Source organism: Drosophila arizonae, chromosome 4 (genome assembly GCF_054131065.1).
Source record: "Drosophila arizonae isolate 15081-1271.41 chromosome 4, UAZ_ARI_1.0, whole genome shotgun sequence".
In the NCBI taxonomy this organism is placed as follows: Eukaryota; Metazoa; Arthropoda; class Insecta; order Diptera; family Drosophilidae; genus Drosophila; species Drosophila arizonae.
This window is the reverse complement of record NC_142924.1, coordinates 2,566,698-2,594,451: the sequence shown is the minus strand read 5'-3', so window position 1 is coordinate 2,594,451 and position 27,754 is coordinate 2,566,698. Positions and strand designations below refer to the sequence as shown.

Below are 27,754 nucleotides of genomic sequence, written 5' to 3'. Positions count from 1 at the left end.
CGATCCTAATCGACGCGTCGCCCGAGTGACAAACTTTTAATTGAATTTAATTTTGTAGCGCTCACTGTATGAGTCCATAAACCGGCTACAGTGCCTGCTTAGAATTGCCTGCTCCACTCAAGTAGCCAAAAAAGACAAAACGAGTAACGAGTGAAGTAGTAGTGAGTGACAGAATGCGAAATACCCTGGAGTAAGTGTTGAACGGAGTTGAGGACGCCTTCAGATAGGGCCATGTCAGAGCTATAGAAGAAATTATTCATTTAATATAATACCTTTGATTACTATATATGCCACATCATACTCGCCTCTCTCTCTTTCTCTCTCTGCTAAATATGTTCTCTGAGAGTCTATACACCCCCTCTGAGCTACTTAGGCTGGGTAGAGCTGCCTATAAATGTGTCGCCCACTTGGCAAACGCATTTGTATGCAAATATTTTGTCTGGGCGTAAGTTACGCGTAATCACAGCCCGCTGAAATTGCCCAGAGTCTGGCCATTGTCAAGCGGGCAGCTGCCTTTCCATTTGCTAAGGGGAGTCGAGATTTACGCAGTCAATTTCGCATTGCACCGCAGGGCGTTGCGGCGAGTGGCCAAACGGTGGTGCAGGTGGTGCACAGGTAGCCAACGGGCACACAGGCATAGCCACAGTCACAGGCTAAGACTCCGGCTGAGGCACTTTAACAAGTTGGCCTTTTAAGTTTTACGTAAAGTTTGAGCTGATTTATGCGTGTGGGGCGGCGAAGTGCGCTGCAATTAGCTGTCAGCTGCAGCAGCAGCAGCAGCAACAACAACAACAACAACAACAACAACAACAATGAATACGTATATAAGAATGATTACAACAACAATTTGCATTGTGCTCGCAGTTGATAGCTATGAATTTATGATTGCATTTAAAGTTTCACCGTGCACTGTGCACAGCGACGTAGCTGGCGGGGGCTCTTAGTGGAAGCCCCCCTAGAACGACCTTGCAACGCCCCTGACGGGCGCAGCCGCCGATAGGCTTGCAGCAAACATCAGTTATCGACTTTTGGCCTAGATAAAGTTGATCTAGAAGTCCGACTCAAGCAATCAGCCAAACAACGCGCATTATGACAACCTTACACTGAGCGAAAAGGGGTAGAGCTGAAAGTAGAAAATGTGCTAGAAGTTGAGGTATGATTTGAAATGAGAAGTTGAAAGAGTTCATTAAAATAAAAGTTGTATATTTATTATGTTGTTTATATTACATAACATTCTTCTCTTAGCTGTAATCTCATTTCATTTCTGCTCAAACACATTTCAATTTCTCCCCTAAAATCCCTTTCCGAATTAATTTTAATTGATATGCAAATATGTTTCTCAACTTTTCGAATTGTCAATTTGCCAATCTTCAATCTTAAGTGTATTCAGTAATTGTTCTAGAATTCGCTCAGCGCTATTATCGACATTCAATTAATTTGTTATTAGACTTGGGCTGTGGCTCGGTGGCTCGGTGGCTCGGTGGTTCGCTGACTCTGACTGTGGCCGATCAATTTGACTTTAACCAAATGCTGTAATTAAGTCTTAATCTTTAAGATCCTGCTAAATGACCAATTTACGCATGGCTCCAACCATTCGCTGGAAATGATAAATATCGGAAAATATCAAGCGCAACACGCACCGGCGACCAGTTCTTAAATGTTTTTATTCGGAAACTCGTTCTCACAGATTTCTTGATAATATATACATATATGTATATATATATGTATGTTACATATATTTATATATATCAATATTGCGACTAAGTTGCCTGTGCCAAACATCCGCATTGGCCAGGGCGGGTCTCTAACCGCCGCCGCCTCTACCACCTGCACCTCCTGCACCACCTGCAACGCCCTCGTCGTCGTCGTCGTCGTCGTCGTCGTCGTGCTGTAACCACGAGCTGCACTTTGCATGCGCACACGAAGTCTCGCAGCCTCCAACAAAAGTAAAAGTTCAGTTCTCGTTATAAAGATTTGAATTTGGTTTTTGGGCCCGACGCGAATTCGGCTATAAAAGCATTTGAGCCCAGTTAGCAGGCATTATTAAGCGTCGTGTTCTCGCCTCGTCTAAAACTCCATTTGCAACATGTTCAAATATGTAAGTCCTCACATTGGCCCCAGCCAAGTCTCAGCCGAGTCTAAGTCTGCTCTGGCCCATCTTCCAGATCCTGGTCGCCTTCGCCTGCTGCTTGGCCAGCGCTGCTGCTGCTCCTGGCTACTTGGGTGGCTTGGCTGCAGCTCCGGCTCTGTCGTTGGCCGCTGCCCCGGCCATCTCCTATGGCCACGCCCTGGCCGCACCGTCGATCACCTCGTATGGACTGGGCCCCAGGATTAGCCTTGCTGCGCCTGCTCTGGCTCGTGCTCCCGTGCTGTCTTCCTATGGCTTGGCTCCCAGGATTAGCTATGCTTCGCCAGCTCTGGCCCATGGACCAATTGGCCTGTCTGCCGCACCACTCGGCCTGGCTTCGCCACTCGGCCTGGCCTCGCCCCTCGGACTTGGCTACAGATCGTATGCTTCTCCTGCTCTGAGCCTGGGCCATGGCTGGTAGAGATTGCCACCTGGAGATCGAGGATCCCTTTTGCTTTTCATTTCGTATGCACACAAAATTTCTGAGAGCAAGTGAATTTGAGTTTTGAATTAAACATACATTTCGTATTGATCAAGATTGACTCTGAGCTTTATTGGACTCCGAATGGATTACAACTGTTAAGAATTTGAATTTGAAGTCTCTCACGCGCTCTGCCTGTGCTCACCAGCCGTAGCCATGGCCATAGCCATAGCCCAGACCCAGGCCCAGGCCCAGACCCAGGCCATGTCCGTAGAGTCCATGGCCGTAGCCGCCCAGATAGCCGTGGCCCAGGCCGTAGCCATAGCCGCCCAGATAGCTCTTGCCGATGATGGTCTTCGTGACGATGGGCGCTGCAATGGTCTTGACGATGGGCGCATGGTAGCCCAGGCCCAGTCCCAGGCCCAAGCCACCATAGTGACCGCCGAGACCCAGGCCCAGACCCAGCCCCAAGCCGCCATAGCCCAAGTAGTCGTGGCCAAGACTGGGCGCAGGAGCAGGAGCTGGCGCCGGAGCTGGCGCCGGAGCTGGAGCCGGAGCTGGAGCCGGTGCTGGTGCCGGTGCTGGCTCTGGCGCTGGGGCAGCCAGGCAGCCGCTCATGCACAGCGCTGCCAGCAGTAAAAGCTGGCGAGGATTAGGATTCAGATTAGTATTTGGCTGGGACTCTGCTTAATGCTTCCACTTACTCCTTTGTGCATTTTGCTATCAACTAGTTAAGTGCCACGTGATTTACTCCAAAAGCTGTGTGCCGCTTGTGCTGCTGCAGCTGCTCGCTGCGTGGCTCTTTTATATGTTGCAGGAACCGGCGGCTGCACTCGGCTGCCACCAAAATTGGGCCGTCGATGATCTAATGGGTGCTGCATTTGGCCACCACTGGCCGGCTGCTTCAGTTAATCCACTTTGTGAGTTTGCGTGCCTTTATTTTGTCTCAGTTTCTGTTTTTGTTTTTGTTTTTTTTTTCTTCTTTTTCATTTTGGTCACAGACATTTCACTCGTTTCGCGCTTTGCTCATACGCAATGTGGTCCGGCATGCATTGGGTAAGTGTTTAATTTGCAACATGCCAGCAGGCGACAAAGTTTTGGGCGTGGCTGCAACTGCCTTTCGAGCAACGGTTTCCTGCTGCCACTTTGTGGCAAGAATCGTTTGATCGCAGCTTAAGTAAGGCCAAAACAAATACGAAAACCCACTGCGAAATAAGGTCAATGAGCTCTCAATATACAAATATTTGTGTGCCGCCCGTGTGACGCAATAATTTATGTATAAAGAGCAGATCAACAAAGAGATCTGTAATCAATTCTCCGATGCCCGAAGTGTCGATCGTAAACAGATTGGGCAACCAGCAACACATTTAAGACAATAAACCCCAAACAAGACAATGGCTAACTAAAAAGCCATTTACTAAATGCCACCAACTAAAACTGCAGACGACGAGGGTTTGGTCTAACGACCAACAGATGCGCTGTAAATGAAGCTGAGATTTGCAAACTTGATTTGAGAATCAAATGTAGAATATGTATATATACATGGGGCTTTCCACTTCTTCTTCTGCCTCTCATATTTCACTTCAGAGAACCATTCTACCCTGAATTCCAGTTCTCAATATAAAGAGATCTTCTTATGTGAGTAGATTATTCATGCTAGAAGAGACAGAAGTTTACATATATTAAATTTAAATATATTTTTCGATCTATGGCACTTCCAGTCAATCCAGGGAATTTCTTGCTATAGCTAGACATCTAGCTATATCAGTGATTCCAAATGGATCAGTCGACAGCTCTTGCCTCATTAGTAACTTCTCTTAAATTCTTCACTAAAATGTTCGCTTCTGTGCCACACTTGTCCGTGGCTTATGAGATTTAGTTAAACAAACACTTTTACTGCTTTCTGTGGCAACTTCTGCAACTCTATAAACAGTGTCTAGCTTTATAGTTTCGATAATGCTGCTTTACGACTGTGATACCCGCTCTTCGGCTAGTTTCTGAATGTTTAGGGTATACCATAACATTAAAGAAATGAAGATAAAACACACAAAACTAAAATTACATTCATAAGCTCCACAAAAGAGTCACTGACACTTGGATAAACCACAACAGCCACAGCGAGCGATCCGCGACGTGTTTAAACTTGAACTTGAAAACGAGTTTTCGGAATGCGTGTGAGTGGAGTTTATATCGGAGACTGTCAGTGGCTGGAACTATGAGTGTTGCAACTGGTTCCCCATCCGAGCCGGGATGCAGCCAGAACCTGTTCTGAAGAAGCCACCAGCTGAATCTCTAACTGTACATGGAGGCAGGCCCCAAGCAGCGAGCGGTTGAGTCAGCGCCCAGCGCTTAGTCGCACTGCAGTCAGAAGGTGGAACACATCGCCCAGAGCTCTCAGAATGCTTGGCTGCGCATTCACCTACACGATTCTCCTGCTGCTGGCGCTGCAGGAAGCCCGAGCTGCCACACTCGTCTATCATCAGCCCACGGCCGTGATTTATCACCAACCGGCCACTGGGGTGCCGCAGCAGCATCCGGGCTACACCATTGTCGCACCACTCACAAAGATCGCACACGTCACCTACGACTCGGTGCCCATCTCCCACACGCCCTTCGAGCATGTGCCGCTCTTCCAGCGCATCGGGCACGTGAAGAACGTGCGGCTCTAGGACTTTGCTTAAGGCAGTTGAAATAAATTGATATACAAATATTTATTCGCCAAGCATTGTGCTTACTGCTGTGTGTGTTTTGGTCTAGGGGTGTGTGTGGGTGGCTAAATCTAAGCTAGGATGGGGTGGCACTCTATCTAGATGAAGTAGGGAGCGGGTGCTGGAAATCTGGGTGCGGCGAAGGGAAACGCAGCTGGCAGTCCAAAGCGAGCGGGCGCGGCAAAGCCGATGGGGGCACCCAGAGGCGCAGCCAGAGGAGCGGCCAGAGGAGCGGCCAGAGGAGCAGGTGCGAGGGCAGGTGCGGCAAAGGCAGGCGCTGGGGCCAGAGCAGGAGCAGCAAAGGCAGGCGCTGGGGCCAGAGCAGGAGCAGCAAACGCAACCTTGGGTGGTGCAGCGAAAGCCACTGGAGCTGGGGCTGGAGCAGCCAGAGCCACGGGCGCAACGGGTGCTGGTGCTACAGGGTAGGCAACGGCGTGGTTAATCCGGTGGGCATTGAAGCTGGAGGCATAGGGCGCCACGATGCCAGCGGCAGCGAGTGGTGCAGGTGCAGCGGCCAGGGGCAGCAGACCCGCCTGGGCGCCAGCCACGCAGGCGAGAGCAACGAGCTGTTGAGTGGAGCAGAGCGTAAATCCAAGTCCTTCGAACAGGAGCTGTGCTTGACTTACCATAATCTTGGCGAACATTTTGTTTGGGTGGTGGCTGGTGGTTGGGTGGTTGGCTTGAGGGCTAACAAAGCTTTGATGTCCGATTGTCAGGTGTTGGGCGTTTTTATAATTCTGCCATCTGCCGGACTATATGGATATATGTGGGTGGTTGTGGGGTGTGGTGGGGCATACCAAAAGCGAATCGCAAGACTTTCTACATAAGGCCGTGGTGCGAAGGGCGTTTGCTGTACTTAATAATCAATTGGCCATCTGTTACGTATTATCGACGCCCACTTTCATAATTGCACGCCAAAGTGCGACACCACCGCCACCACTGGCTAGCCCACTGGCCGACATTCGGTTGAGCAAGTTTTCGTTTCATTATGGTTTTTGTTTTTGGTTTTTGCTTTTGGTTTTTATTTATTGTTTTTTGCGGCATCGATATTCACCTACTAATGAGCCACATTTATTGTACGTGACACCTAATGTGGTGTCAACCACTCAAACCACTCTCTCGCTCTCCCTTCCACACTCTCGCTCTTTCTCTTTCCCCTGCTATCGCCCTGTCCCCCAATTAATATTCAATTTCTTCCCTGCAATTGTCGCATGTACAAAATGTTGTTTGGTTTTTACCTCTCTGCACCAGCGACCCCTATTGATAGCCCTCAAGCATATACCTCATGGATATACTTATATACCCCTACCATAGACCTCTCTGTCTCCCTCTCTCTCTCTCTGCCTTTTCTCTGTTCATTGTCACTCGCTGTGCCTGGAATTCCTGATTTGGTTTGCCTGCAACATTTTGTCTGCATTTTACACTGTCGAACAGGGAAATAAATTTTAATTTGAGAAATATATAAAGTGGATAGATATGTAAAATACAGTTAAAATCAATTAGATGTTAGTTCAAGTGTGTATAATAAGAACCCTTCTTATCTACTTAATACATCTTTTATCTCTCTTCCACCAATTCCTTTTCACTTTACCTTTTCATTAACTTTTCCTCCAGTAACCATTAAATGTTCATAAATTTTCGTTTTTCTATATTATATTTATATAAATTTATAAATACATAATTTATAATATATTTGATAATTTTCTAAACGACTCAAAACGTCTTTGGTTTCGTTCAATACGAGTATTACGAATAATATCTATATATAGACCTTTTATGCCCAGTCCAACTCCAACCTAGATTAGAAGAGGGAATGATGATGATGATGATGGGCCAGCTTCAGGGGCAGAGCGCGCAGATGCGCATGTGGTGCAGCCACCAGCTTGGGAAAAACGTAGCCAATGGAGACGCGGTGGGTCGTCTTCTTGGGTCCGGGAATTGCGCGGTAGCTGTGACTGAACGGCACCGCCTCTAGCACGGGGGGGAGGAACTGCGTCACAGTGGGCAGATGCACCTCCGTGGTGGGCAGGAGAGCCGGCGCTGGCAGCAGTGGTGCAGGTGCGGGCAACAGTGGTGCAGGTGCAGGAATGGGCCAAGCTGGCGCTGGTGCGGGCGCAAGTGGTGCGGACCATAGTGGAGCTGGCGCCAATGGAGCGGGAGCAGGCCAGACTGGTGCTGGTACTGGTGCGGGTGCAGGTGCAGGCGCAAGTGGTGCTGGCCACAGTGGTGCAGGAGCTAGTGGAGCAGGGGCCGGAGCTGGTAAATAAGTTTCCTGCAGCTGTAACGGCGCTGCATAATCCACATGATCCGGCACCACATGCTCGTGCACTGGTGCAAGATGATCAAAATGGTTGAAGTGGCTCAAATGATCAAAGTGGTGCGACGGTTCGGCCTCCACGCAGACCAAAGCCAAGGCCAAAACGAAAGACTGAAGGAGAAGGAAAAGTTGGTTAGTCGAGGTGGTGCTGGGAGCCACTGTGGTGCACTATTCCTACCAATTTCAGCTGCCACATCTTGCTTGAGTTTAGTGTGAGTGGTGCGGTGGTGCTGTCCTTGTGCTCAGTTGCTGTTGACCGCTCGAGTCGAAGACGCAGCTATCAATGTCTGGCAATGGATCAGCTCAACTAATTTATAGCTCTCAATGCGTTTAAGCCTGGCCAAATCAGTTGGCCAGTGGCCAAATTGCACGTGCACTTCTTCACTTTCAGTTGAGCCACCGCACGCTGAACCACACCCCGCCGCCACTTTATCGTCGAAAACGATTTGGTAACCACGAATCGTGACTTTGTTGTCATCGCGTTTACATTTGTTTAGAAGGCGCCTTAGTTGGGGCTCTGCTTGGCTTCTTATGGTGGTGCTGACTGACTCAGGGGGGCCAATAACTTCTTGCACCGCTCGATATTATATAAGTGGATGGCTATTTGTGTGCAGCTCGAAATGGAAAACGATTATGACATTGTGCATAAAATATTGCCGCGCTTAGATTATCGATCGAGGCGACTGAAAGTTGAACGTGAACAGAGCAATTTATGAGCCGCTCAATCGGAGGGTATAGGGCGGGTATAAGCGACTGCAAGGGACTTGCATTTCATGTATTACATTATTGGGAATTCTATGAATGAATGTATAAGCATTTGCAAATCTGTGAGCTGCATAGCTGAATGAATTCCTGTGAAATGTTTGGCTGGAAATTGAAAGCAGAGTATCTTATAGTCAGGCACATTATATAGAAAAGTTTATGCTTGTTTTTAATTAAAAAATTCGATTTTATTTATTGAAAATTTGCTAGGAAAACAGGTTCGGTCTTGAAGACACGTCTAACCAAAAAGTGGGGCAGGAGCAGCGAAGCTGTAGGGCGCGGCATAGGGCGCGGCATAGGGCGCGGCATAGGGCGAGCCCAGGGTGTAGGGCGAGGCATAAGGAGCGGCCAGAGGAGCAGCGTAGGGAGAAGCAGCCAGAGGAGCAGCATAGGGAGAGGCAGCCAGTGGTGCGGCCAGTGGTGCGGCAGCATAGGCAGCTGGAATGCCGGAGACATAGCGGCTGGAGTAGGGTGGTGTCAGCTCGAACGGTGCGGTGGTGTAGGAGGACTGGGTGCCATCATAGTTGTTGCGGATATCCACCTGGCTGCTGCCGCCAGCAGCATAGAGTGGTGCATTGGCATAGGCGACTCCAGCGGCGGCCAGTGGTGCAGCGACTGGGGCGACAACGCCTGGCTTGGCCGCGGCGCAGGCGACGAGGGCGGCAATGATGAGCTGTCGAGAAATGAAAGCGGGTTAAAAGTGGTTCGAGCGCAGGAGTCGAGGCGGCGCCTTACGAATTTGAACATGTTGGCTGTGGTTGTCAGGTGGTTGGAGCACTGGACTGATAATGTCTGCTAGAGGCACTAACTGCGCTTTATATAGCCATATGGCCATATAGCCAGTGCAGTATTCTGCTCGATATTCGTGCGTATTTTGGTCGCTTCTTTGTGTGGGGTGGCACGTGCCTGGCCTCTGATAGTGACACCACCAACAACTACCAGCCCGCAACCACCAGGTAGCGCACCATCATCAGTAGGAAGTCCAAATCGCAGTCGCAATCGCCGACGCATTGAGAAATTTCGCAAAAGTGCTCGCATTTGTATGCAGACGGCGGCGTCGAGTGGGTCAATTGTGTGGTTGCCAATTACCAATTGGTGGTTTCAGCCGTTTAGCCTCAATTTTCAATTTCAAACTAAGCTGACCATAAAAACGCGTGTCGCATTAGTGCCGCACTTAACGATCGCTCGTAAAGTTTCAATTGCGCCGCCTCGCCATCGCATCCTGTGTCGACCTTGAGCCTAACCCAACAGGGCCAACAACAGGATGTGCTGTGGCCAAATCAACCACACAGCCGCTGCTGCCCCCTCCTCCGCCTCTGCCACTGATGACGCTGAAACCGGCTTGCGGACTTAATGAGCAATACGCTTGGATCTCGGCTGGTCACGTGCTAGCAGCGACGGCGTCATCAACAGCCTCGCCTCCTCTGCTCCGATACGATCTCTCTCTCCCTCTCTCTCTCTCTCTATCTCTTTTCTTTCTGGGCTTCACATTGTTGCTCGAGATGAACCCAAGGCCTTGATAGATGAGCTGTTCAAGTGACCAGAGGCCAGTGCCTGATGCTACCTGTGCTCTGCATGTGCGTGTATGTGTCTGTATATAACTGTATTCACGTCTTGTATGCTCTCTGCATTTTTTATGAAAGCCAACGGGGCATAAGAATGTTGTCTGAGCTTATGTGACAGTGCGTAAAGCGCATTATCAAAGAGTTTTGAGTTTATTAATCCTGTCAAGCCGTTGTGATCTTCACTTCTTCCATACACTCTGAAAAAACTTGATGTGAATAGCATACCAATGACATGGAGCAGCCTCTAAAGCGTTTCAATTTAATTTAATTATCATATAGTAATCTTCACTCTATTACAGCTATCATAATGAAATTGATTCCAAACAGTTGGAGTAGCTTAGAGAAGTTAGAGTCTTGATTGGCAACGGCAGAGTAAATTTGATGTATATCTACTGTATATATATTTATTTTTGATGATCAGCATTACTTGCCTTGCTATATATGTATATGCTATATATGCTAAAGCAATTTCTATGTGAACTGAGTATTTATTAAGTATTTAAGTATAACATTATTATTTACATTCATTTATTTACTTGTGATTTCATGTTACCCGAATTTAGTATTTAAAGAACACAATTTATTGAGTATAATAAAATAAACCTCTAATTTCTTCATATATGTCCTATATGAACTCAAGTTCTACTAAAGCTATGTCAATAACACTCAGTACATAAAAAAAGTAAGGGTCAATCAACATCATTCGCATAGTGGTTACCAAATTAGGCAAATAGTTTTGACTAGGCTATGTAAATTTCATATTTCTTATATTTATGAAATTCAATAAAGCATTTTTTTTTTTTTTTTTTTTTTTTTTTTTTTTTTTTTTTTGACTTCAAATCAAGTGATTATATACAATATATACATAAACATGGTATAATATTATATTATGTTATGCTTTATAAAACAGCCATAGAAATTACCAATTGAAAAAAAAAAACTAAAATAAAAGGAAAACGATAAAAATTGACTTTGTTTTGGCTTGCATTGTTTTGTTTCGCATTGATTTCAATTCAATTCAATGGGCATATTAGCATATTGTACACGAGGGTATTCAGTGTTCGGCATTGCTTTCGTCACACACACTCTTGTTCCACTCAAGTTGGCCGCTCACTTGGTCGTCGTGTAAACGATTCTTGACATCGAGCTTGGATCACGAGTTCTGCGAGGGGCTAACCGTGTTGAGGTGGGTATACGGAAATTTGGAAACTCGAGAGCTTCCGCTCACTTCCTCGACGCCCAATTGCTATAGACTATATTTGAGATGGGCTTTATTTGATATTTGCATCGAGTAGCGTTTGCTTTGATTGTTTTCAAATTGCATTGCTGTTATTCCAGTTATGTGAGAAAGTGGTTTCGTAACATCGGCAATCCAGATCAGAGTTCCGATCTCATATCCGCTTCTCCAGTTAGACGTTGGATTAGCAGCGCTGTGGAGTGGCAAGTGTGAATGGGGGGAGGGAGTTGGGCTTGCGGCTCGTAAATCAATGCCAAGTTTAAGGCCTTACGATCAGCTCCTCGAGCACTGAAAAAAACAATTTAAGCGCTTGTATGCTAATGAGGTGCTCATCATTTTTTAATATGAGTAGCCGCACCAACGCCGCACCGCCGCACCACCGCAACACGTCGTAAACAAACATTGATCTTTGATAAGTGGCGGCTCATAGGTGAAAGGTGCGATCGACAATCAAATCGGATAAAGACGTCTTCATCTTTTTCATTGTGGTTGCGGCTGCGGCTGCGGCTGCGGCTGCTGCGACCTTCGACTCTTCATATGCAAATGTGCACCACCGAGAGATGAAGCGTTTTTGCAGTGGTTGGACAGACGGTATCTTTGATGGTCATGAACCTGTCATAATAAAGCAATCTCCGAGTTTAAGAGAGCTTTAAATGGCAAGTATCTTTTATTTTATTTAATAGCATTTATATATTTCGTATATCTATCCCTAAGATGGCTCACACACACATACGTTCGCATTCACACTCACACACTCACTCATACGCACTCACACACACTCAATCAGTCACAGAGCTGGTAAGACAGTCATTTGGCTCTGTGATGAAAAGTTAATTCAACTAAAATCGATGCTTATGAAATCTATTTGATATATATATGAATTGTTGTTGCTGTGGCTCGGTGGTGCTCAGCGCCTTTGTATTTGCGCGGTGCCGTAGGAGGTCAGGCCGGTGGTGTGCGGCACTGTGGCATAGGAGGCGCCCGCCTGGAGCGGCAAATTCGCCACATTCAACGGCATCAGGCCAAAGGGCACGGGCAGCTTCAGATTCAGCGAATTGCTGTCCGAATGGGTGGCTATGGCACGGCCCGTTGCTGCTGCTGGAGCCGGAGCAGGTGCAGGGGCCGGCGCTGTCAGTGGTGCAGCAATAGGGGCTGCATTACCACCGAAAACATAGCCCCGACTGGTGAGCACCTGTGTGAATGCCGCATGCTCCAGCGCTGGCTCCACAAACTGGCGTGCCACCTGCTGCTGCGCACGCTGCGGAGCACGTGGCACTGGATAGTGATAGGCGCCCAGCTGGGGGCTGGCGGAGATGGAGTAGTCCAGGTGCGACACATCCGCTCGCACCGCACTCGAGTGCAGCGCCAGGCCGAAGAACAGAAGCAGCACCACCACAGATTTCTGAAAGAATCCGTTAGAGATTAGATCACATGTCACAGACAGCTTTCACACATATGCACACACACACACTCACTTTATGAGACATTTTGAGTGGCGTTAATGGGATGTTTCACTTTTATTGCGCCTGAACACGAGTATTCAATAAATTTTTGAATGCGTTTCGTTTGCGGTTTCCGTTGTGGACGGGCGCAGCTTTTCGTACTGATTAAAATTTGTGCGCGAGCTGAAGATGCTTTTTATAGCTCGACTACTGAAACACGACGAGCCACAGCTGAGCTTCAGCTGAGTTCTGCCTGAGGACAGGTGGGCAGACGAACGAGGTGACCAGTCAAACATTCGCGATGACGACTCGACCAGTCCAAGAGCCAGCACTTGGCCAAGGAAGTGAGACCTGACAGGTAGATACCCTGTAATGTGCAGTTAGGCTGAAGTAGGTGATTAGGCGGGGTATCAGTAGCTGCTTCAACTAAGAGCTACCCTATATTTACTCCTCTGCCATATTCACGTCCGATTGAGTTTTATAGTTTGTAAGGTAGAAATGGGTCTTATTATAATTATTTAGTAATATAATATAAATAAAATAATATTTGAATAATTTTATATACCTAATCAAACATATTCACTGATTGATTATTATTATTATTAAATTAGTATTATTAAATTCCAGCTCATTCCACAAATTTCACTCAATCGAGGCATACCCGCTTCCGCCATATGTTTGATCACAGGGCATGCAAACAGAAATCAAAATGCGTTTGTGCTTCTGCCGCTACCTGTTGCCTCTGCCGCTGCCGGCGTCGCTGCTGGCGGCAAAACATATTTTGACTTTCAGCTTAGCTTTAGTGGCAGCGGCGGCGTCAGCTCTCTGCTGGCTCTACTTATTCATTCTGCTTCTGTTTAACCGTTTGTTGTTGTTGTTGTCCCGCTCTCGCTGCCTCTCTCGCTCGCGTTCTCTCTCGCTTGCCTGGTGCCATTGTATTTCGCTTTAGTTTGCTGGGGCATCGTTCCGCTGCACCGTTGGCATTTACTGTTGTTTTTGTTGTTGCTCTGCTCTTGCTGTCGTCGTTGTTGTTGTTGCCTTTTTTGTTACTCTTCTTGTTGTTGGTTATCTGTGACTCTGTTTATGTTTTCAGTGCTAAGTTGTTCGCATTTTGTATGAGCTGCTTTGCCATTTGTTGCTGTCGCTGGCTCAAGCTCTGCCGCTGCCGCTGCTGCTGCCGCTGCCTCTGCCTCTGCCTGGCTGTTGAGCAGCGTCTATTGATAATATTTGTCTTGCCTTGCATATAAATCAATGTTGGTCATTTCGATTGGCATCCAAACTATGCAACAGGCCACAGCGATTCAGTCACTCAGCCAGTCAGCTAGTCAGCTAGTCAGTCAGTCAGTTAGTCAGTCAGGGTCGTCGCCAAGGGGGTTATTAACTGGCCGCTAATGTCGGGTAGCTGTTAATCGATTGTTTATTATTATTCCAGCCAGAGCTGACGTTAATCGACTTAACAAGCGACTGAAAGTGTGCTTAGAATTGAAGGAAATTTGTCAAGAGGCCATCGCTTTTAATGAAATAAGTTAACAAATTCATAAAAATAAGTATATATTTAATCGCGAAATGTTTTAGCTTAATGAGAAGATATCTATAAAGATCTTAATATGTAGCTCGCAGTTTAATTTATGAAAACTTAGTTCAGATGCTGCCATTATATTCTTTTGCTGCCCCCTTCTGCAGGCGCGCACCTGGTCGGCGTTTAGTGCCAAACAAATGAAATAACTACAACTGTTTCGACACCTTGCCAGCATGTTGAGCATTTGAGCTGTTGTGAATTTGGGCTTATTAAACACAAAGCGACAGTCATGTGACATCAGCTACGAGATGGCCAGCCAATTGGCTAGCAGCCGGGCAGCGACGTCAGCTGCTACAGCAACTGGCTAATAGGTCTTTAGATACTGCTGTTTGGGAACTCAATTAAGACGGCAACCCCGAACAACAAATTGACGGCAGCACGCCGAGACCGAAGACCCAAGCTCAAATTCAGACTCAAACTAAAAACAAAAAGCAAATAATCGAATATGTAGGAATAAAGCATTTGAATGTTAACGACTGCGAGATACTTGTTCGCAGTACAAAGGTAAACCAATTTATGTATGTACATATTTTAGATAACATATCTGAGTTGATTGTTAATGTACTCTTTGTTGGGCTTTATTTATCAAATTTGTTGGCCGTAACTCTCTACATTTTATTGACTAAATTGTTATATTTATCTTGGCTAAATGAGCACTTGTATATATTGAACAGTGGAGTGAGAGGACGCTGCGAGACAGTGGTGTGGAAGAGGGGAAAGGAACAGTGGAGTGAAATAATGAAATGGAATATTAAAGCAAACAGCGAAGGTACAGTGGAATGGAACAGTCATATGAAGCACGCATCGATGTGTAATCTCTGATATCCATCCGTTTCAGTCTATGCATTACTGCAAACCAAAATACTCTCTTCTATTGTCTGAACGAGCATTCCACAGATTCGTGGAGTGGCTGACCTCCTCCGAAATGTATTCAGTTATAATTTGTGCTAATAAAATCGTTGGCTATGTTTATGCATGGATCGAATAGATGTATTTATATATATTTATACTAGGTACATACATACATACATTCGTATGGTTGACCCATTTGATAGATTTCGATTTGCTTAACGCTGACAGCTTCAATGGATTTCGCATTGAGGTGGGTCAATCGAACCTCAGTTGGCTACGTTAATAATGGTTTTATTTATTTACGGTATCTCTCACAGCAGGTGGTTGGCTTGCTCACACATTTTTCGGTGGTGGTGGTGGTATTGGTCTGGCGCTATCTTAAGCACCATCCGTTGCATAATTAGACACGCTGGCGTTCTCGCCGCTGTCTCATAAATTCCGCGGAAGATGTTTGTTATCATCAAATATTAATCGTGGACTTATAAATTCTCGCTTAATTAATTGCCGTTCGATTAGCATTGAAATGAACATGATTATAGCTAAGTGGTGTGGTATGTCTGGGTCGGATGTGGCTCACCAGGCGGCTGTGTCGCACGGTAGCTCAGCCGGTGCTGGAGCGTGCGCCTCGTAGGTAACCACGGGGGGCGGGGCATGGACCGACACTCGGGTGTAGGTGGGCTGGGTGTGTGCGTGGTATGTGACTGGTGGTGGCGGTGGTGGTGGTGGGGGAGCATAGCGGGCCACAACGACTGCCGGCGGTGGAGGCGGTGGTGGAGCATAACGAGCTACAATTACAGCCGGTTGTGGTGGTGGTGGCGGTGGTGCTGCGTAGTGTACAACGGGCTGTGGTGCCTGGGCCACGTGCAGAACAGGCTGCTGCGGCGGTGCTGCAAATCCTGAGTAGGTGGTGGTTGTAGTGGTTACAGGTGGGCCCAACGAATACTTGATAACTGGAGCTGGCGCTGAGTAGGCGCTAATGTGTTGCGTAGCGTATTTGAAGTGTGGTGGTGGTGGTGCAGAGTATGTAACGTGTTGAGGTGGTGCAGCAGCATAGGTGAGTGTAGGTGGGGCGCTATACACGGTATTCACGGCGACAGGCGAGGGTGGGCCATGGAAGAAGCTGGCTTGGGTGTGCGATGAGAGACAGATGAGGAAGAGCGAACCGAACTGAAAGAGAAAGGGAGAGTTAGAGTGAGGTGAAAGTGGAATGGCAAAGACGAAGACAGAAGAGGAATTATAAATTGCAGTGAGACAGTGGAAGATCAACAATGGAACAGATGTATTGAATATTGAAATGGAACGGTGGAATGAAAACTGTGTGTGTAATGTAAAACTAAACAGCTGAATGGTATAAGAGAATGAGCCAGTGGTATATAAATACGAATCAGTGAATCAGTGGTGTGGAGCACGCATGGAACAGTGGAATGAAGCAATTGGGAAATTGAAAATGCCTTGAACCCAGCTGGGCAATCCAGGTTTATATTGAATTAATCTCCAGTTAGTTATAGCTGAGATGTGAGTCGAATAGAATATATAATCTTTGGACTATATTGACCTATCCGATCCAAGATGCAGCTCACTTTGCACTATTCAGGTGTTGTAATACTGAAACACCCGAAATACTCACAATCTTCCACATTTTGAAGCACGGCAATTGACGATTTGTAGACGCGTTTATTAGTACGTTTGGACAATCAAAGACTTTCACATCAAATGAATTGTTTTCGTTGAACATCAGAGGTTTTTATACTCTTACTCTAGCGATTACGCAGTATGTGACAGAAACTCCATTACGGGAGCAGTTCACGCAGCCAAGGGCCACGTCCCATCGACAAGCGAATCGTGATGCCAAATGCACGCGGCACGTTTCGCAATCCCAATGCACTGTCTCCAAGGGGGCCACGAGGGGGTGTGGTTCAGTGGAGGCAGCTAGCGGCAGGTAGAGAGTGAGCAATAAAATTGGTTTTAGAAGTTGACTTAGGTTGTGGCAGTGACGAGGGAGTTCCAATTCCGATTCCAGTTCCGTAAGGAATTGCAGGCACGTTTCGCGGCTCATGCCACATCGACTGTGATTGATGGCCCCTGTTGCTCATAAACGCCAAAATATCAACAGAAGACCACAAGTAAGTAATGGCAAATATGGGAATGCACGACTAAAAGATACTGTGCTAAGAGGGAGTAATAAGAGAATGCTTAAAAGGGAGAGTTATCCTGGATGTGGAAGTGTGAGAAAAATACAGATAAGGTTTGAAAATTCATGAATGAACTTGAAACAGTGGCAAATCAAGCTAGCTTGGATTAGTTTCTATGGAATTACCTATTGAAATAGACCTAGTTAATATACAATATTGAAATAAATCTCAATTAAATAATGACAAGCCCTATAAATCAATTTCTGAATTATACTAAAGATCTTAAAGCAGTTATAGATAAGAAATTATAAACTTAAACGAATAAAAGAACTCAGAGCCAAATCTTATACAACCTGCCTGACCTCGAAACTTATAGAAGATGAAGTCTATAATATTTCCAAAAGTATATTCTTCTATTTCATATATATTTCAAAGATTTTTCAATACTTAGAAATCCTTAGCAATATGTTCTTCCGTATCCTATATATTTATTTTCTATACTGTTCGTCTACCGTTGCCAACAGGTTGTGTAAGACTTGGCGCTTGGCTCCCTTATACATTTATTATAATGTAATTTACCCTTGTATCTTGTATCTTCTGCTTACGTTACACAACCTTGCTTAAAATATGGCATACCCGACTTCACTAATATTTCCCACATTTTACGACACAAAATATCGTTTAGTGGCCGCTTTTAAGCGCAGCGCCGCAAAGCAGTTTACGCCGAGAGACGCTAAGCGTGGCACTCGAAAGTATGCAATGAATTCAGCTCGTAAAATTGGCATCCAATTGCTTACGACTCCAATTAAATGGTTGCCAAATGCGCAACACGTGGCAGACGGCACCACCCGCCCCACCGCGCCACCGCACCACCTTCAATTGCGAAACGATGGAAAAATTGTCAGCCGAAATTAGCATAACGAAGTGTTTCCCAATCAAAAATCAATATGTTTAATGTATTCCAAGTGGGGCATTGCTCTGCCCATTTCCATTTTCCTTCCTCTCTCTCTCTCTCTCTCTCTACGCTTTTTCTTTTTCATTGTCTTCCTTTGTTGTTCGCCTTTGAGTGGCGCACATGCCGCCGCCTTGAAGTGCCTTTGGCAACACAGCAGCTCCACAGTTGCCAGCAGCGGCAAAGCGCTTTAAGTTGTGGGGCACGTGGTGCGTATGGGGCACTCGCTGTGCGCTCCACCTGTTACGGCATCTTGTGGCACACGTTGCACGTTGTTCACGCAGCGTAAAATTCCATCACACACACTCACATTGTTTTGGCTTTTGAAGTTTGGCAATTGCCCCCACTACGTACCCCATGCATGTGTGTGAGTGTGCGGCTGCCTGGCAAATGTTGCTCATACGCCGCGTGTGCCACGCTGGCACTGAACTCACTTGAACACACTTGCCACTTGCCACTTGCCACTTCCCACATCTGCGTCGCGTGTTGCAGCTTAACGTGCAGCAAATCCCAGAGCCTTAACTTAATCTATTGCTTAGTGCACTGCACTCTGGCGCAGTTCATCAGGCTGCTCTATAAATATAAAGCGCTAAGCCGTTGCTCGACTTGTTGTTTATCTTTTTTCAAAATTTAATGAATGCTAAAATGCACGGGTTTTTATATTTACATTAAATTTGTATTGCTCAGAGAATTATCTATGCATCAAGACAAAATATAAAATAATAAATCTTGTGCTAGTTTTTTTTTTTTTTTTTTTTTTTTTCAACAAGCTAACTATAAAATGGGCTTGAATTAAATATGTACATATATTGTTATAAATTTAATAAATTTTAAAATTCATAAATATTTATTCTAAACGAGCTGTCTAATATAGCTATTATTTTTAGTGAATCTGAAAGTCTAATATAAAACTATATTAATGCCAAAACTAAGCATACACTTGCATAAACTTGCAGATGTCAACATACCCCTTAGACCAGCTCATGCAGGGTATAAGCAATAAAAATAGTTAAGCGTGTGCTGAGTGGAAGTGCTTAAGTATGAGATTTTCTGGTTGTATAAACATGAGCAAATGGCGCCGAGTTCATTTTCCTAAAATAAATTACAAAGTAATCGGGTTTAGGCATGCAAAAAGGTAAATATAAGACAACTGCTCTAACAGAAGTTAGTTGAAATTAGTAGAAGATAAAGTAAAGAAAGATATATAGACAGGGATTATGTTAAAGTTTGGAGCATAATTACACATATTCAATATACTCCTGCTGTACTGATGATATGGAGTATAAACAGCAAGAATAGCAAGCAAATTTGCTCACTGAGCTGTAAGTTTCGCTAGACAGAATAAAATATAAAAACACATAGGCCATTGCCTTCACAGTATAAGAAAAAATAAAATAAATAAATAAATAAAAGTAAAAATTCAAGGCCTTGCCTACACATTATAAGAAAAAAAAAATAAATAAATAAAAATAAAAATTCAAGATGAACAGAATTTCGTGCGCCTTAATATACCCCTTCTGCCGTTCCTGAAAGAGTATAGAAAGCAAAGTCAACGTACGCTTCAAGGTCAATGCTAAGGAAGTGAGAACAATGAGAGAGAGAGAGAGAGAGAGAGAGAGAGAGAGAGAGGGAGCATAGAGTGCGTGGGTCACGCGTGTTTTTGTGCATTTCCTAGGGGCAGGATCAGTTGGCCACCAGCAGCACCACAGTGGCTGGGTGGTTGAGTGACCGATGCGAGAACTGAGAGTAATTAAACTCACAGCTTGTCATATGGCATGTCGCACGTAAGCCCCGGCTATTTCTGCAATGGCAACTGAATGCGCTTTTAATTGCATATGTGACGCACTCGCAATCAGCCGCAAAGCCTTGTGCTGTTTGTTTTGTGGTCGAAGGTCCTTGCCCTGTTGCAACTGGCCGTTGGCAAATGACAGATGGCAGATGACAAATGGCAAATGGAAAATGGAAAATGGCATGCACGGCACGTAGCTGGCAAATCAACATGAATAATTGAATTGAGTGTGGAATACTTTTAAGCTGACGAACTTAACTCGACTGCCGGAAAAGCCACTCAAACTCTGTCTTAAAGGGAGACAGAGAGAGAGAGGGAGAGACCGTTGTCTCTCGCAGCTCAAAAGCTGCGAGCAGGTGTTCCGCTGTGGCCTCGCAGTGTGGGAAATAGCAACGGGAGTTAACTGTGCCATGAGAGCAAACTGTCGACCACGCCCCTTGCCCCCGCGGCCGACGGCTTAAAGTGCATTTGCCGCAGAGACAAAATTGTTGCGCTTGGCTGAATATTCAATGCGCAAATGCGCAAGTAGGAAGCGACCCACAAGCAGCTGCAGCAGCGGCAGCAGCGGCACAGCTTCACCACAGTCTGCTCTCTGAAGGTCGTTGCCAAATTGTGGTGCGGCCTTAGATGAACGCTCAATGGCCAACGCTGAACGGTCGACTGAACGGCTAACCGATCCAACAATCTGTGGATCGACTGGTGTCAACGCTTCGATTCGTTTCGTTTCAACTTCACTTCAATAAAATTATAGTTTACAATCGCCCGGGCATAATTTATGCCGATAATGCGCATTGTATATCTGAAAATCTGCAATTATTGTACATTTCAGGCAAAGGCCAGCTAAGCACCACAGCACCACAGCACCACACACACAACAGCACCACAATACATGGCATTGTAGCCGATTGAAGGCAATAATCATTGTTCATACTGTTAGTTTGGCTTTAGTCTAGCTTTAGTCGCTTCTAGCTCAACTCGTTTGGCTTTTGGCTTCGCTCCATTAAAGTTTAATAAGCCAGCCAACTAACTTGGCCAACACAAATTATGTGACATATTTTGCGTCTGCTCGACTTTTTCGCAATTGCCAAATCAACTCAAAAACTGGGCACATGAAGTTTGAACAGGCTATGAAATAAATAATTATTTCAATTGCTCCACTCGCAACGCACTTTCATTGCAGCCACTTTTGCCACTTGCCACTTGCCACATTGCGCTACCTCGACCCCGCCCACCGCCCACCGCCTAGCGCCTGTCGACTCCTTGCCACCTTCTTGTTGCCCCCTTTTTGCTATTTATCAACTGGCAGTCGGCATAATTGCGAGGCGTTGGCATTTGTAATGCATTTTGCCAAGCAAATTTCAACACTTTGCCAGCTACACTGAGCGAAAAGCCAACATATATGTTCAAGATAATAATGACTTGAAATGAGTCTCAGTCAGAGATTTTTACAATCATAGCCAACTTTAATGTGCAAAATATTGAGATTTTTAATGATATTCAGGCCAAAATAAAAAATCTGAATTTGTTTACTAAATTTATAATTATAAAAATAAATTATAATAGATATGTTGAACACATTCTTTATATACCATATGACCAAAGAGATATTCAAATGTTCAAATTTTTTATTAAGAGCTGAGAATAGTGTTAAGAACCTTCTAACTTAGGTCTATCTTAGATGTATGTATATTGGAGCTGAAAATGTATAAAATACAACTTAAATCTTACCATTATAGCAGCTCATTAAAATTAAAATTTATAAATCTAAGAAAAAATATTTTTTGTATATATGAATATATAAATTTACCAATCTATTATTTACTAAAAATTTATTAAACCACTCCCTAATTTTTACAGTGTATTTAGCAATCAAGCAAATCGTTAAAACATTCCTAACGTAATTTCCAGTGTATTAGCCGGCTTACTTCCACTATGCATTCTTTCCACCAAATTCCAACTGCCACAAATATTTTCCCAGTGTATTTTACAGCTAACTACAATTTCATGGCTACAAAATATTCTTAAGTTCTTGCATTTAACAAAAAGACTTTTCGCAGCTTTGTTCAATCGCGCTGCATTCACATAAATATTAGTCAACGCCCCAGTTGGCCTCCCGTTTTTTGCGCAGTGTATGCAGTAAAAAGTGATCTATTGTTTAAGAGTTTTGAATCGTTTTTATTTACTTATAAGTCGAAACCACGAGCATTGCACAATAACAAAAATAAAACTTATATACAGCATATTAGCTTGATCTCCCTATCTCGCTCTCTCGCTGACTGTCTCTGTCTCTGTCTCTCACATAAAGGTTGATAATGATGTTGGTTCCTGGCTTTGACAGCGGCAAAGCCTCGAACATTGTACTGAGTAAACTCTCACAGAATCTCTCGGTGTGATCCGATTTGCTGTGTGGATGTTGCAGATGTTGGGGATGTTGCAGATGTTGCAGATGTTTGGGATGTTGTGTGGATGTTGCTTTTGTCGTTCTGTGCGTTGTCGTCGAGTGATGTGCGGCTGGAGTGGATTTTTAGTGCAGATAGCCGTGTCCATAGCCAGCGTAGCCCAGGCCGTAGCTGCCGTAGCTGCCATAGCCGCCGTGGTAGGTGGAGGTGGTGTGCAGAGCAGGTGCAGCCACAACAGCGGGCGCGGCATGGTAGATGGGCGCTGCATGCACCACGGGGTATGCCTTGGTGGCCACCTTGTAGGTGTTGGCATAGGACGTGGCCACCGGGTGGATGGTCTTCACAATCGGGGCGTGCACAATGGGCGCGGCGTAGCTCTTGATAATCGGAGCATGCGAGACGATGGCCGGAGCATAGGCGGGCGCCAGAGCAGAGCCGTAGCCGAGACCATAGCCATGGCCATAGGGGGAGATGACGCCAGCGTTGGCAACGGCGCACAGGGCAGAGAATACAGCGATCTGCAGGATAAAAGAGAGGTTAGTCTAAAGCTGCCTGCCAGCCTCCAGCTGTCGCGTATCCTTACCAGCTTGAACATGTTGCTTGGTTTGGTTTGGTTTGGTTGGTTGGTTGTACTTGACTGAAGAGTTGAGTGTGTTATGCTTAAACAGCCGCGCGACTGGGCATATTTATACCGAATCAAAAACTTGAGAAATATTCTGAAACCGCATAGACAATGCGACAGCAGCAACAGCAACAACAGCAACAACAGCAACAACAATCAACGAGCGTGAACAGCGAATCAAAAGCGTGAACGCCCAGCCCTGTCCAGTCGGCTTCGTGGCGGCGTCGGCTTACGAATCGGCTGCCTGAGAATCGCATGCAGAGACTCGAGCATTGAGACTTGGCCAGTGTGTGAGATACGATCTCGATTCGAACTTGATGCAGTGCCACAGAAATCAGTCACGCGCCACCAACAACAACCAAGTAGTTGCCACCAGCTAGCGGAAAACTGAATCAATTAGTTGCCGGCTTCAATTGAGGAAATCCAAAGAGGCAGAGCTTTCCCGCCGCATTGTCAGCCTTTTGCGGTTGCAGTTCTTGTGGCTTCTCTTAATTGTCTTACTTGCAACTAATTGCGGCAATTAACTCCCATATGCTCGCTGGATTATGCAATTGGTGCGTAGTTCTCAGCAGCTCCCACGGATTCCTTTCTAAATCTGCGCACGCACATGATTATCAATCAGCAGCTGGAACTGATTGACAGTCAACGCGAAAGATCTCGCCGTAGGTGTAGGAATAAACATTCACAGCTCCAAATACCCACACCTCCCCCTGCCCCTGCCTCCGCCGGCAACCGAATGCAAATGCAATAAACGAGCGCCGCTCGCTGATCAGTCCAAATAGTGTATGAAAAATCGCACTCGCTAATAGCAGGCAACAAATTGCGAATGGCCAGAGCAGCTGCAATTGCAGCTACTTTGTTGCTGTTGTTGTTGTTGTTGCTGCTGTTGCTGCTACTATTGCTATGTTGTACGATTGTACATTAATTTTTTGTAAACTGATTTCTTATCGGCGGCGCGGCGTACGCGCCGTATGCGTAACTCGCAACTAACTGCAAAATCAATTCGCATCGCAAATGCAAATAAATTACAGTAAATAAACAACTTGCGGTAATTGAATGCGTTTTATGATTGACAAATACCCTGGAAGCTCCACAAAGGTTTGTCAAATTGGGCATATATCATGAGCACGGCGTCTGTAGGTGGAAAGATACTAAGCTACGTATACGTAATATTCGTTCCAGCTTTGTATGTGGCATATAGCTAAAATGAGTTTTATTATTAATTTATCTAATCTGCAAATGAGCCAGCTTTGGCTGTCAAAATAGTTTATATAATATATGCTATATATGTATGTAAAAAGTGCGGCATTCTATTCATAGGCATACAATTTAAATAATCTATATATTATCTGGCTTTACTGTCAATAGAGGAGATATTGAGTATATGTTTTATGTGGTTTAAGCTAACAGAAGATATAGAGCGTATACTTATTTTTCCCACTTTGCGTATATTAAATATAATTGCATTGCCCCTCATTTACTTAACCTAGTCATTCACAATTGCTATCTTCGCAATTGCAGTCTTATCTGCCATTTCTCTCTGCTGCTCACATAACAATTACCAGCTGTAATAAACCCCTTTTGCAAGAGTTGGTATATTACAGGGTATTTGCAAAATAAAATGCAATCCATGCTCGAATCATATTTGAGCGCTCGCCTTAATGGCCTGCCAAATTTCTTAATAGCCATTCTTAATATCTTGCAATCCTGCCCCAGCCCCTGCCTGCTCCTGCTCCTGGTCGTGCTCCTGCTCGTACACGCAACCCCTGCCACACCCCACTCCACTGCTTTCCGGGCACGCCTCATCATTATCTGGCCGCAAATCTCGGCAATTCGGGTAGCCCGACTCGGCAGCATAATCAATGCAAATGCAAAGACTTTGTATGTTTCTCGATTTGTTGGATTTGACTGCTGATTGTTGTTGCTGCTGCTATTGTTGTTGCTGTTGTTGGCGTTCAGATAAAAGGCGATTATACAATCGGGCGTAGGCCTCTTGTGTTGATGTTGCGCGCGGGGCCTTGACTGGCAGCTGCTGAGAGCTTTGATTCTGTGCACAAAGCGCGCTTAAACTTTATGGCGCATAAATCAATCCGAGAAACAAGCAAGAGGTGGACAATTCTTTTGGCGGTGCCACAAATCTGCATATTGACGTCAGCTCAACCCTTCACCGGACACCTCGAGCCACAACAGCAACTCTGGCCTTATCGCTATGCAAATGGTATGAAGTGGACACACGCGCGCAATCGAATGATCGAATGATTGAGTAGTTGATCGATTGGTTGGGGCAATAAAACAGGATACGATTTGGGTGCGTGCGTGGCTGACACCCAGCCACCCACTCACCCACTCGTATGTGGTTGCAGCTCAAATTGCATTTTAATGGCTTTTGCGGCTGCTGTGGCTGCTGCATTGTTCGATTGTTGCCTGTTGCATTGGGCAAGCGCTTGGCCAAGGCACAAATCAAAAACACATTTCAAATTAATAGACGTCAATTTTTTCGCTGGTGATTTATGACTGGAAATGCAATCGAAATTTCACAAGTGCAGCGAAATATATTTCTAATCTACTTGTTGTTTAATTAGTGTCGGGCTTTTGCATAATTATATATACCATATATCATATAATACATACATATATATATGTATGTATGTATGTGTGGTGACGAGCGGTAGAGCAATTCGCCAATTAAGTATACCACACGGTGGACGCGGTCAAGGTCGAGCTGCCGCAATGTCGTGCACATTACAGCGACTACAATAACAATAACAACAACAGCAACAACTAATAATAATTATAATAACAGCAACTGAAAACTGTAACAATGGCAAGACAATTGAAACAGCGAAAAAAAAAAACATTGCTAGAATACCTTCAATTCACAGCGACTGCGACGAGCACATAAAACAAGAAACCGAATGAAGACGGCGAGAGTTAAATAATTGACGAAGCGTGAATACTCTAACAGACCAGGCGAGTGAGAGAGGGAATTTACTTAAGTGGAGTACCTTTCTGGTTAATATATTGCTTAGCTGATAGCAACTCGAACTGTATTAAGTTATGTTAAGCGTTATATACATATTGTATATGACAAAATGCATTAATAGTAATATCTCTCGCATATCTCTCATGAGATTACTATAAATCGAAAGAGAAATAAGTTTGTAAGAAGAGGATGCGTAATACAGAGTAAAAGTAATAGTAGTACTAGCAGTAACGGTAGTATACATTAACATTAATAGTAGTTGTATAAATTATTCGTGATAGTTGTAAAAGCAGTAAAGGGATGCTTTAAAAATGTTTATAAAAAATTAATAGTATTAGTTGTAGTCGTAGTAATATAGAACTAGTAGTAGTAGTAGCAGTAGTATTAAGAGTATCAGTAGTAGTAGTAATAGCAATACTAATAATATTAGTCGTAGTAGTAAAGTAGTAGTAGAACTAGCAGTAGTAGCAATAATAATAATAGTAGTAATATTAACAATAATAGTAATAGCTTAAAACAATAGAAGAATAATGGTAGTTTAAGAAAGTAAAAATAGTAGTAACAATAGTAGTAGAGCGAATTAATAGTAGCAGCATAGCATGAAGAATTAGTGCTCGAGAGAAAGAGCATTAGTAATTTTAATAGCAACATACAAAAGTTGTTGTAGTATATCAGTTTACATACTATTAGTAGTATTGGTAAAAAATACAAAGTACCAATAGTATCGTACTCTTAAAAGAATTTTTCAATGAGAGTTATTATAGTTATTTGTAATCATAGCTTAGCAATGAAGTGGGGAATGAATATCAGAATAGCAACTAGAATTTCAGGATTGCCTACCTATCAAACATACCAAAAGACCCTTAACTAGGGTATAAATATAAATAGGTATGTATATATAAATATATATATAGTACATATATTACCTTTTCATTAATGAAATTAAAAGCGACCGCCAATTTGTTGTTGTTGATGTCGCTGTCGGAGCTGCCTTCGGTTTATCCCAAGCAGCGCGGCAATCTGCTTGGGCTGACGCCTGCGCTGTGCCTCGCTTTTGGCCAATTAAAGTTCTTTAGGCCAGCTTGTCGTTGGAGGACATTGCGCAACACAACAAAGCACGTAGACTAAGCTGTTGTTGTTGTTGCTACTACTGTTCTAGTTTTTGTTGTTGTTGTTGCTGCTGGTGCTGTTGTTGTTGTTGTTGGACATGTTAGCTTTTGAGTCTGAGTCTCTTTGACAGCTTCAATGAGCTCCGCTTGCTTGTTTCAATGCAAATTGCAGATTGGCTTCATAATTAAGTAGTTTACCTGAGCGCACGCACACAAGCTCCGACCACGCCCCTTTAGTTAAGCTCGTAAATTCAATTCGCAAACACCCCAGCGGCAACAGTTGCTGTTGCTGTTGCTGTTGTTGTTGCTCTTGTCGTTGTCTGTCAACCAAATTGTATGCAAATTGTTTTCAGCGCATTTTTCATGCACACATCGCGTCATGTGATTTATGCGTTGCTCCACAAGTCCTACACGTCGTGGGTTTTCGCGTCTGCGATTATTGCCTTTTAATTGAAGCGAATTCGGTGACTTGCATGGGAGCCACGCCCCCTCCCCACCTCTCACCACTCTCAGCCCTCAGCACTCTATTACCTGCTTAGTTTAGTGACTTTCACTTTTGTTGTTGCTGTCCTCTAATTGCGATCAACAACGTGTGAATATCGATCGAGCGAGCGAATCATAGACGACTCTCCGCATTACTCACCCTGAACTTGACTGGCGACTTTTGTTGCGGTTGCGCTCTCCATAAACCCGCTCATTATTGTCTAATGCGCACACCTCTAAAGCCAGCCCGAAGCCAACTTCACATGCCGTATCA

General features: G+C 44.8%; 9 protein-coding genes across 9 annotated transcripts; 2 read left to right on the top strand and 7 right to left on the bottom strand.

Moving 5' to 3' along the window:
* Nucleotides 1-1,941: 1,941 nt before the first annotated feature.
* Nucleotides 1,942-2,666, top strand: LOC108612680 (uncharacterized). Its single transcript, XM_018005640.2, has 2 exons — nt 1,942-2,098; nt 2,166-2,666. The coding sequence occupies exons 1-2, from the start codon at nt 2,087-2,089 to the stop codon at nt 2,547-2,549; spliced, it is 396 nt and encodes a 131-aa protein (XP_017861129.1). The 5' UTR covers nt 1,942-2,086; the 3' UTR covers nt 2,550-2,666.
* Nucleotides 2,506-4,684, bottom strand: LOC108612959 (uncharacterized). The gene is made up of 2 exons (XM_018006083.2): nt 3,254-4,684; nt 2,506-3,191 (listed from the first exon to the last, which is right to left on the bottom strand). Exons 1-2 carry the CDS (start codon nt 3,263-3,265, stop codon nt 2,751-2,753), a joined length of 453 nt encoding a protein of 150 aa, XP_017861572.1. The 5' UTR covers nt 3,266-4,684; the 3' UTR covers nt 2,506-2,750.
* A 146-nt stretch (nt 4,685-4,830) lies between these two features.
* Nucleotides 4,831-5,263, top strand: LOC108612692 (uncharacterized). The gene has a single exon (XM_018005652.2). It carries the CDS (start codon nt 4,949-4,951, stop codon nt 5,216-5,218), a length of 270 nt encoding a protein of 89 aa, XP_017861141.1. The 5' UTR covers nt 4,831-4,948; the 3' UTR covers nt 5,219-5,263.
* LOC108612217 (uncharacterized) lies at nt 5,242-6,036 on the bottom strand. The gene is made up of 2 exons (XM_018005092.2): nt 5,884-6,036; nt 5,242-5,823 (listed from the first exon to the last, which is right to left on the bottom strand). Exons 1-2 carry the CDS (start codon nt 5,899-5,901, stop codon nt 5,356-5,358), a joined length of 486 nt encoding a protein of 161 aa, XP_017860581.2. The 5' UTR covers nt 5,902-6,036; the 3' UTR covers nt 5,242-5,355.
* An 856-nt stretch (nt 6,037-6,892) lies between these two features.
* LOC108612689 (uncharacterized) lies at nt 6,893-7,889 on the bottom strand. The gene is made up of 2 exons (XM_018005650.2): nt 7,753-7,889; nt 6,893-7,685 (listed from the first exon to the last, which is right to left on the bottom strand). The coding sequence occupies exons 1-2, from the start codon at nt 7,768-7,770 to the stop codon at nt 7,059-7,061; spliced, it is 645 nt and encodes a 214-aa protein (XP_017861139.1). The 5' UTR covers nt 7,771-7,889; the 3' UTR covers nt 6,893-7,058.
* A 603-nt stretch (nt 7,890-8,492) lies between these two features.
* Nucleotides 8,493-10,298, bottom strand: LOC108612690 (uncharacterized). Its single transcript, XM_018005651.2, has 2 exons — nt 9,072-10,298; nt 8,493-9,009 (listed from the first exon to the last, which is right to left on the bottom strand). The coding sequence occupies exons 1-2, from the start codon at nt 9,081-9,083 to the stop codon at nt 8,575-8,577; spliced, it is 447 nt and encodes a 148-aa protein (XP_017861140.1). The 5' UTR covers nt 9,084-10,298; the 3' UTR covers nt 8,493-8,574.
* Nucleotides 10,299-11,734: 1,436 nt separating this feature from the next.
* On the bottom strand, nt 11,735-12,811 carry LOC108612697 (uncharacterized). Its single transcript, XM_018005657.2, has 2 exons — nt 12,614-12,811; nt 11,735-12,540 (listed from the first exon to the last, which is right to left on the bottom strand). Exons 1-2 carry the CDS (start codon nt 12,623-12,625, stop codon nt 12,046-12,048), a joined length of 507 nt encoding a protein of 168 aa, XP_017861146.1. The 5' UTR covers nt 12,626-12,811; the 3' UTR covers nt 11,735-12,045.
* Nucleotides 12,812-14,708: 1,897 nt separating this feature from the next.
* On the bottom strand, nt 14,709-16,720 carry LOC108612216 (uncharacterized). Its single transcript, XM_089466891.1, has 2 exons — nt 16,639-16,720; nt 14,709-16,178 (listed from the first exon to the last, which is right to left on the bottom strand). The coding sequence occupies exons 1-2, from the start codon at nt 16,648-16,650 to the stop codon at nt 15,585-15,587; spliced, it is 606 nt and encodes a 201-aa protein (XP_089323017.1). The 5' UTR covers nt 16,651-16,720; the 3' UTR covers nt 14,709-15,584.
* A 5,315-nt stretch (nt 16,721-22,035) lies between these two features.
* LOC108612667 (uncharacterized) lies at nt 22,036-23,015 on the bottom strand. The gene is made up of 2 exons (XM_018005622.2): nt 22,867-23,015; nt 22,036-22,801 (listed from the first exon to the last, which is right to left on the bottom strand). The coding sequence occupies exons 1-2, from the start codon at nt 22,876-22,878 to the stop codon at nt 22,409-22,411; spliced, it is 405 nt and encodes a 134-aa protein (XP_017861111.1). The 5' UTR covers nt 22,879-23,015; the 3' UTR covers nt 22,036-22,408.
* Nucleotides 23,016-27,754: the final 4,739 nt, after the last annotated feature.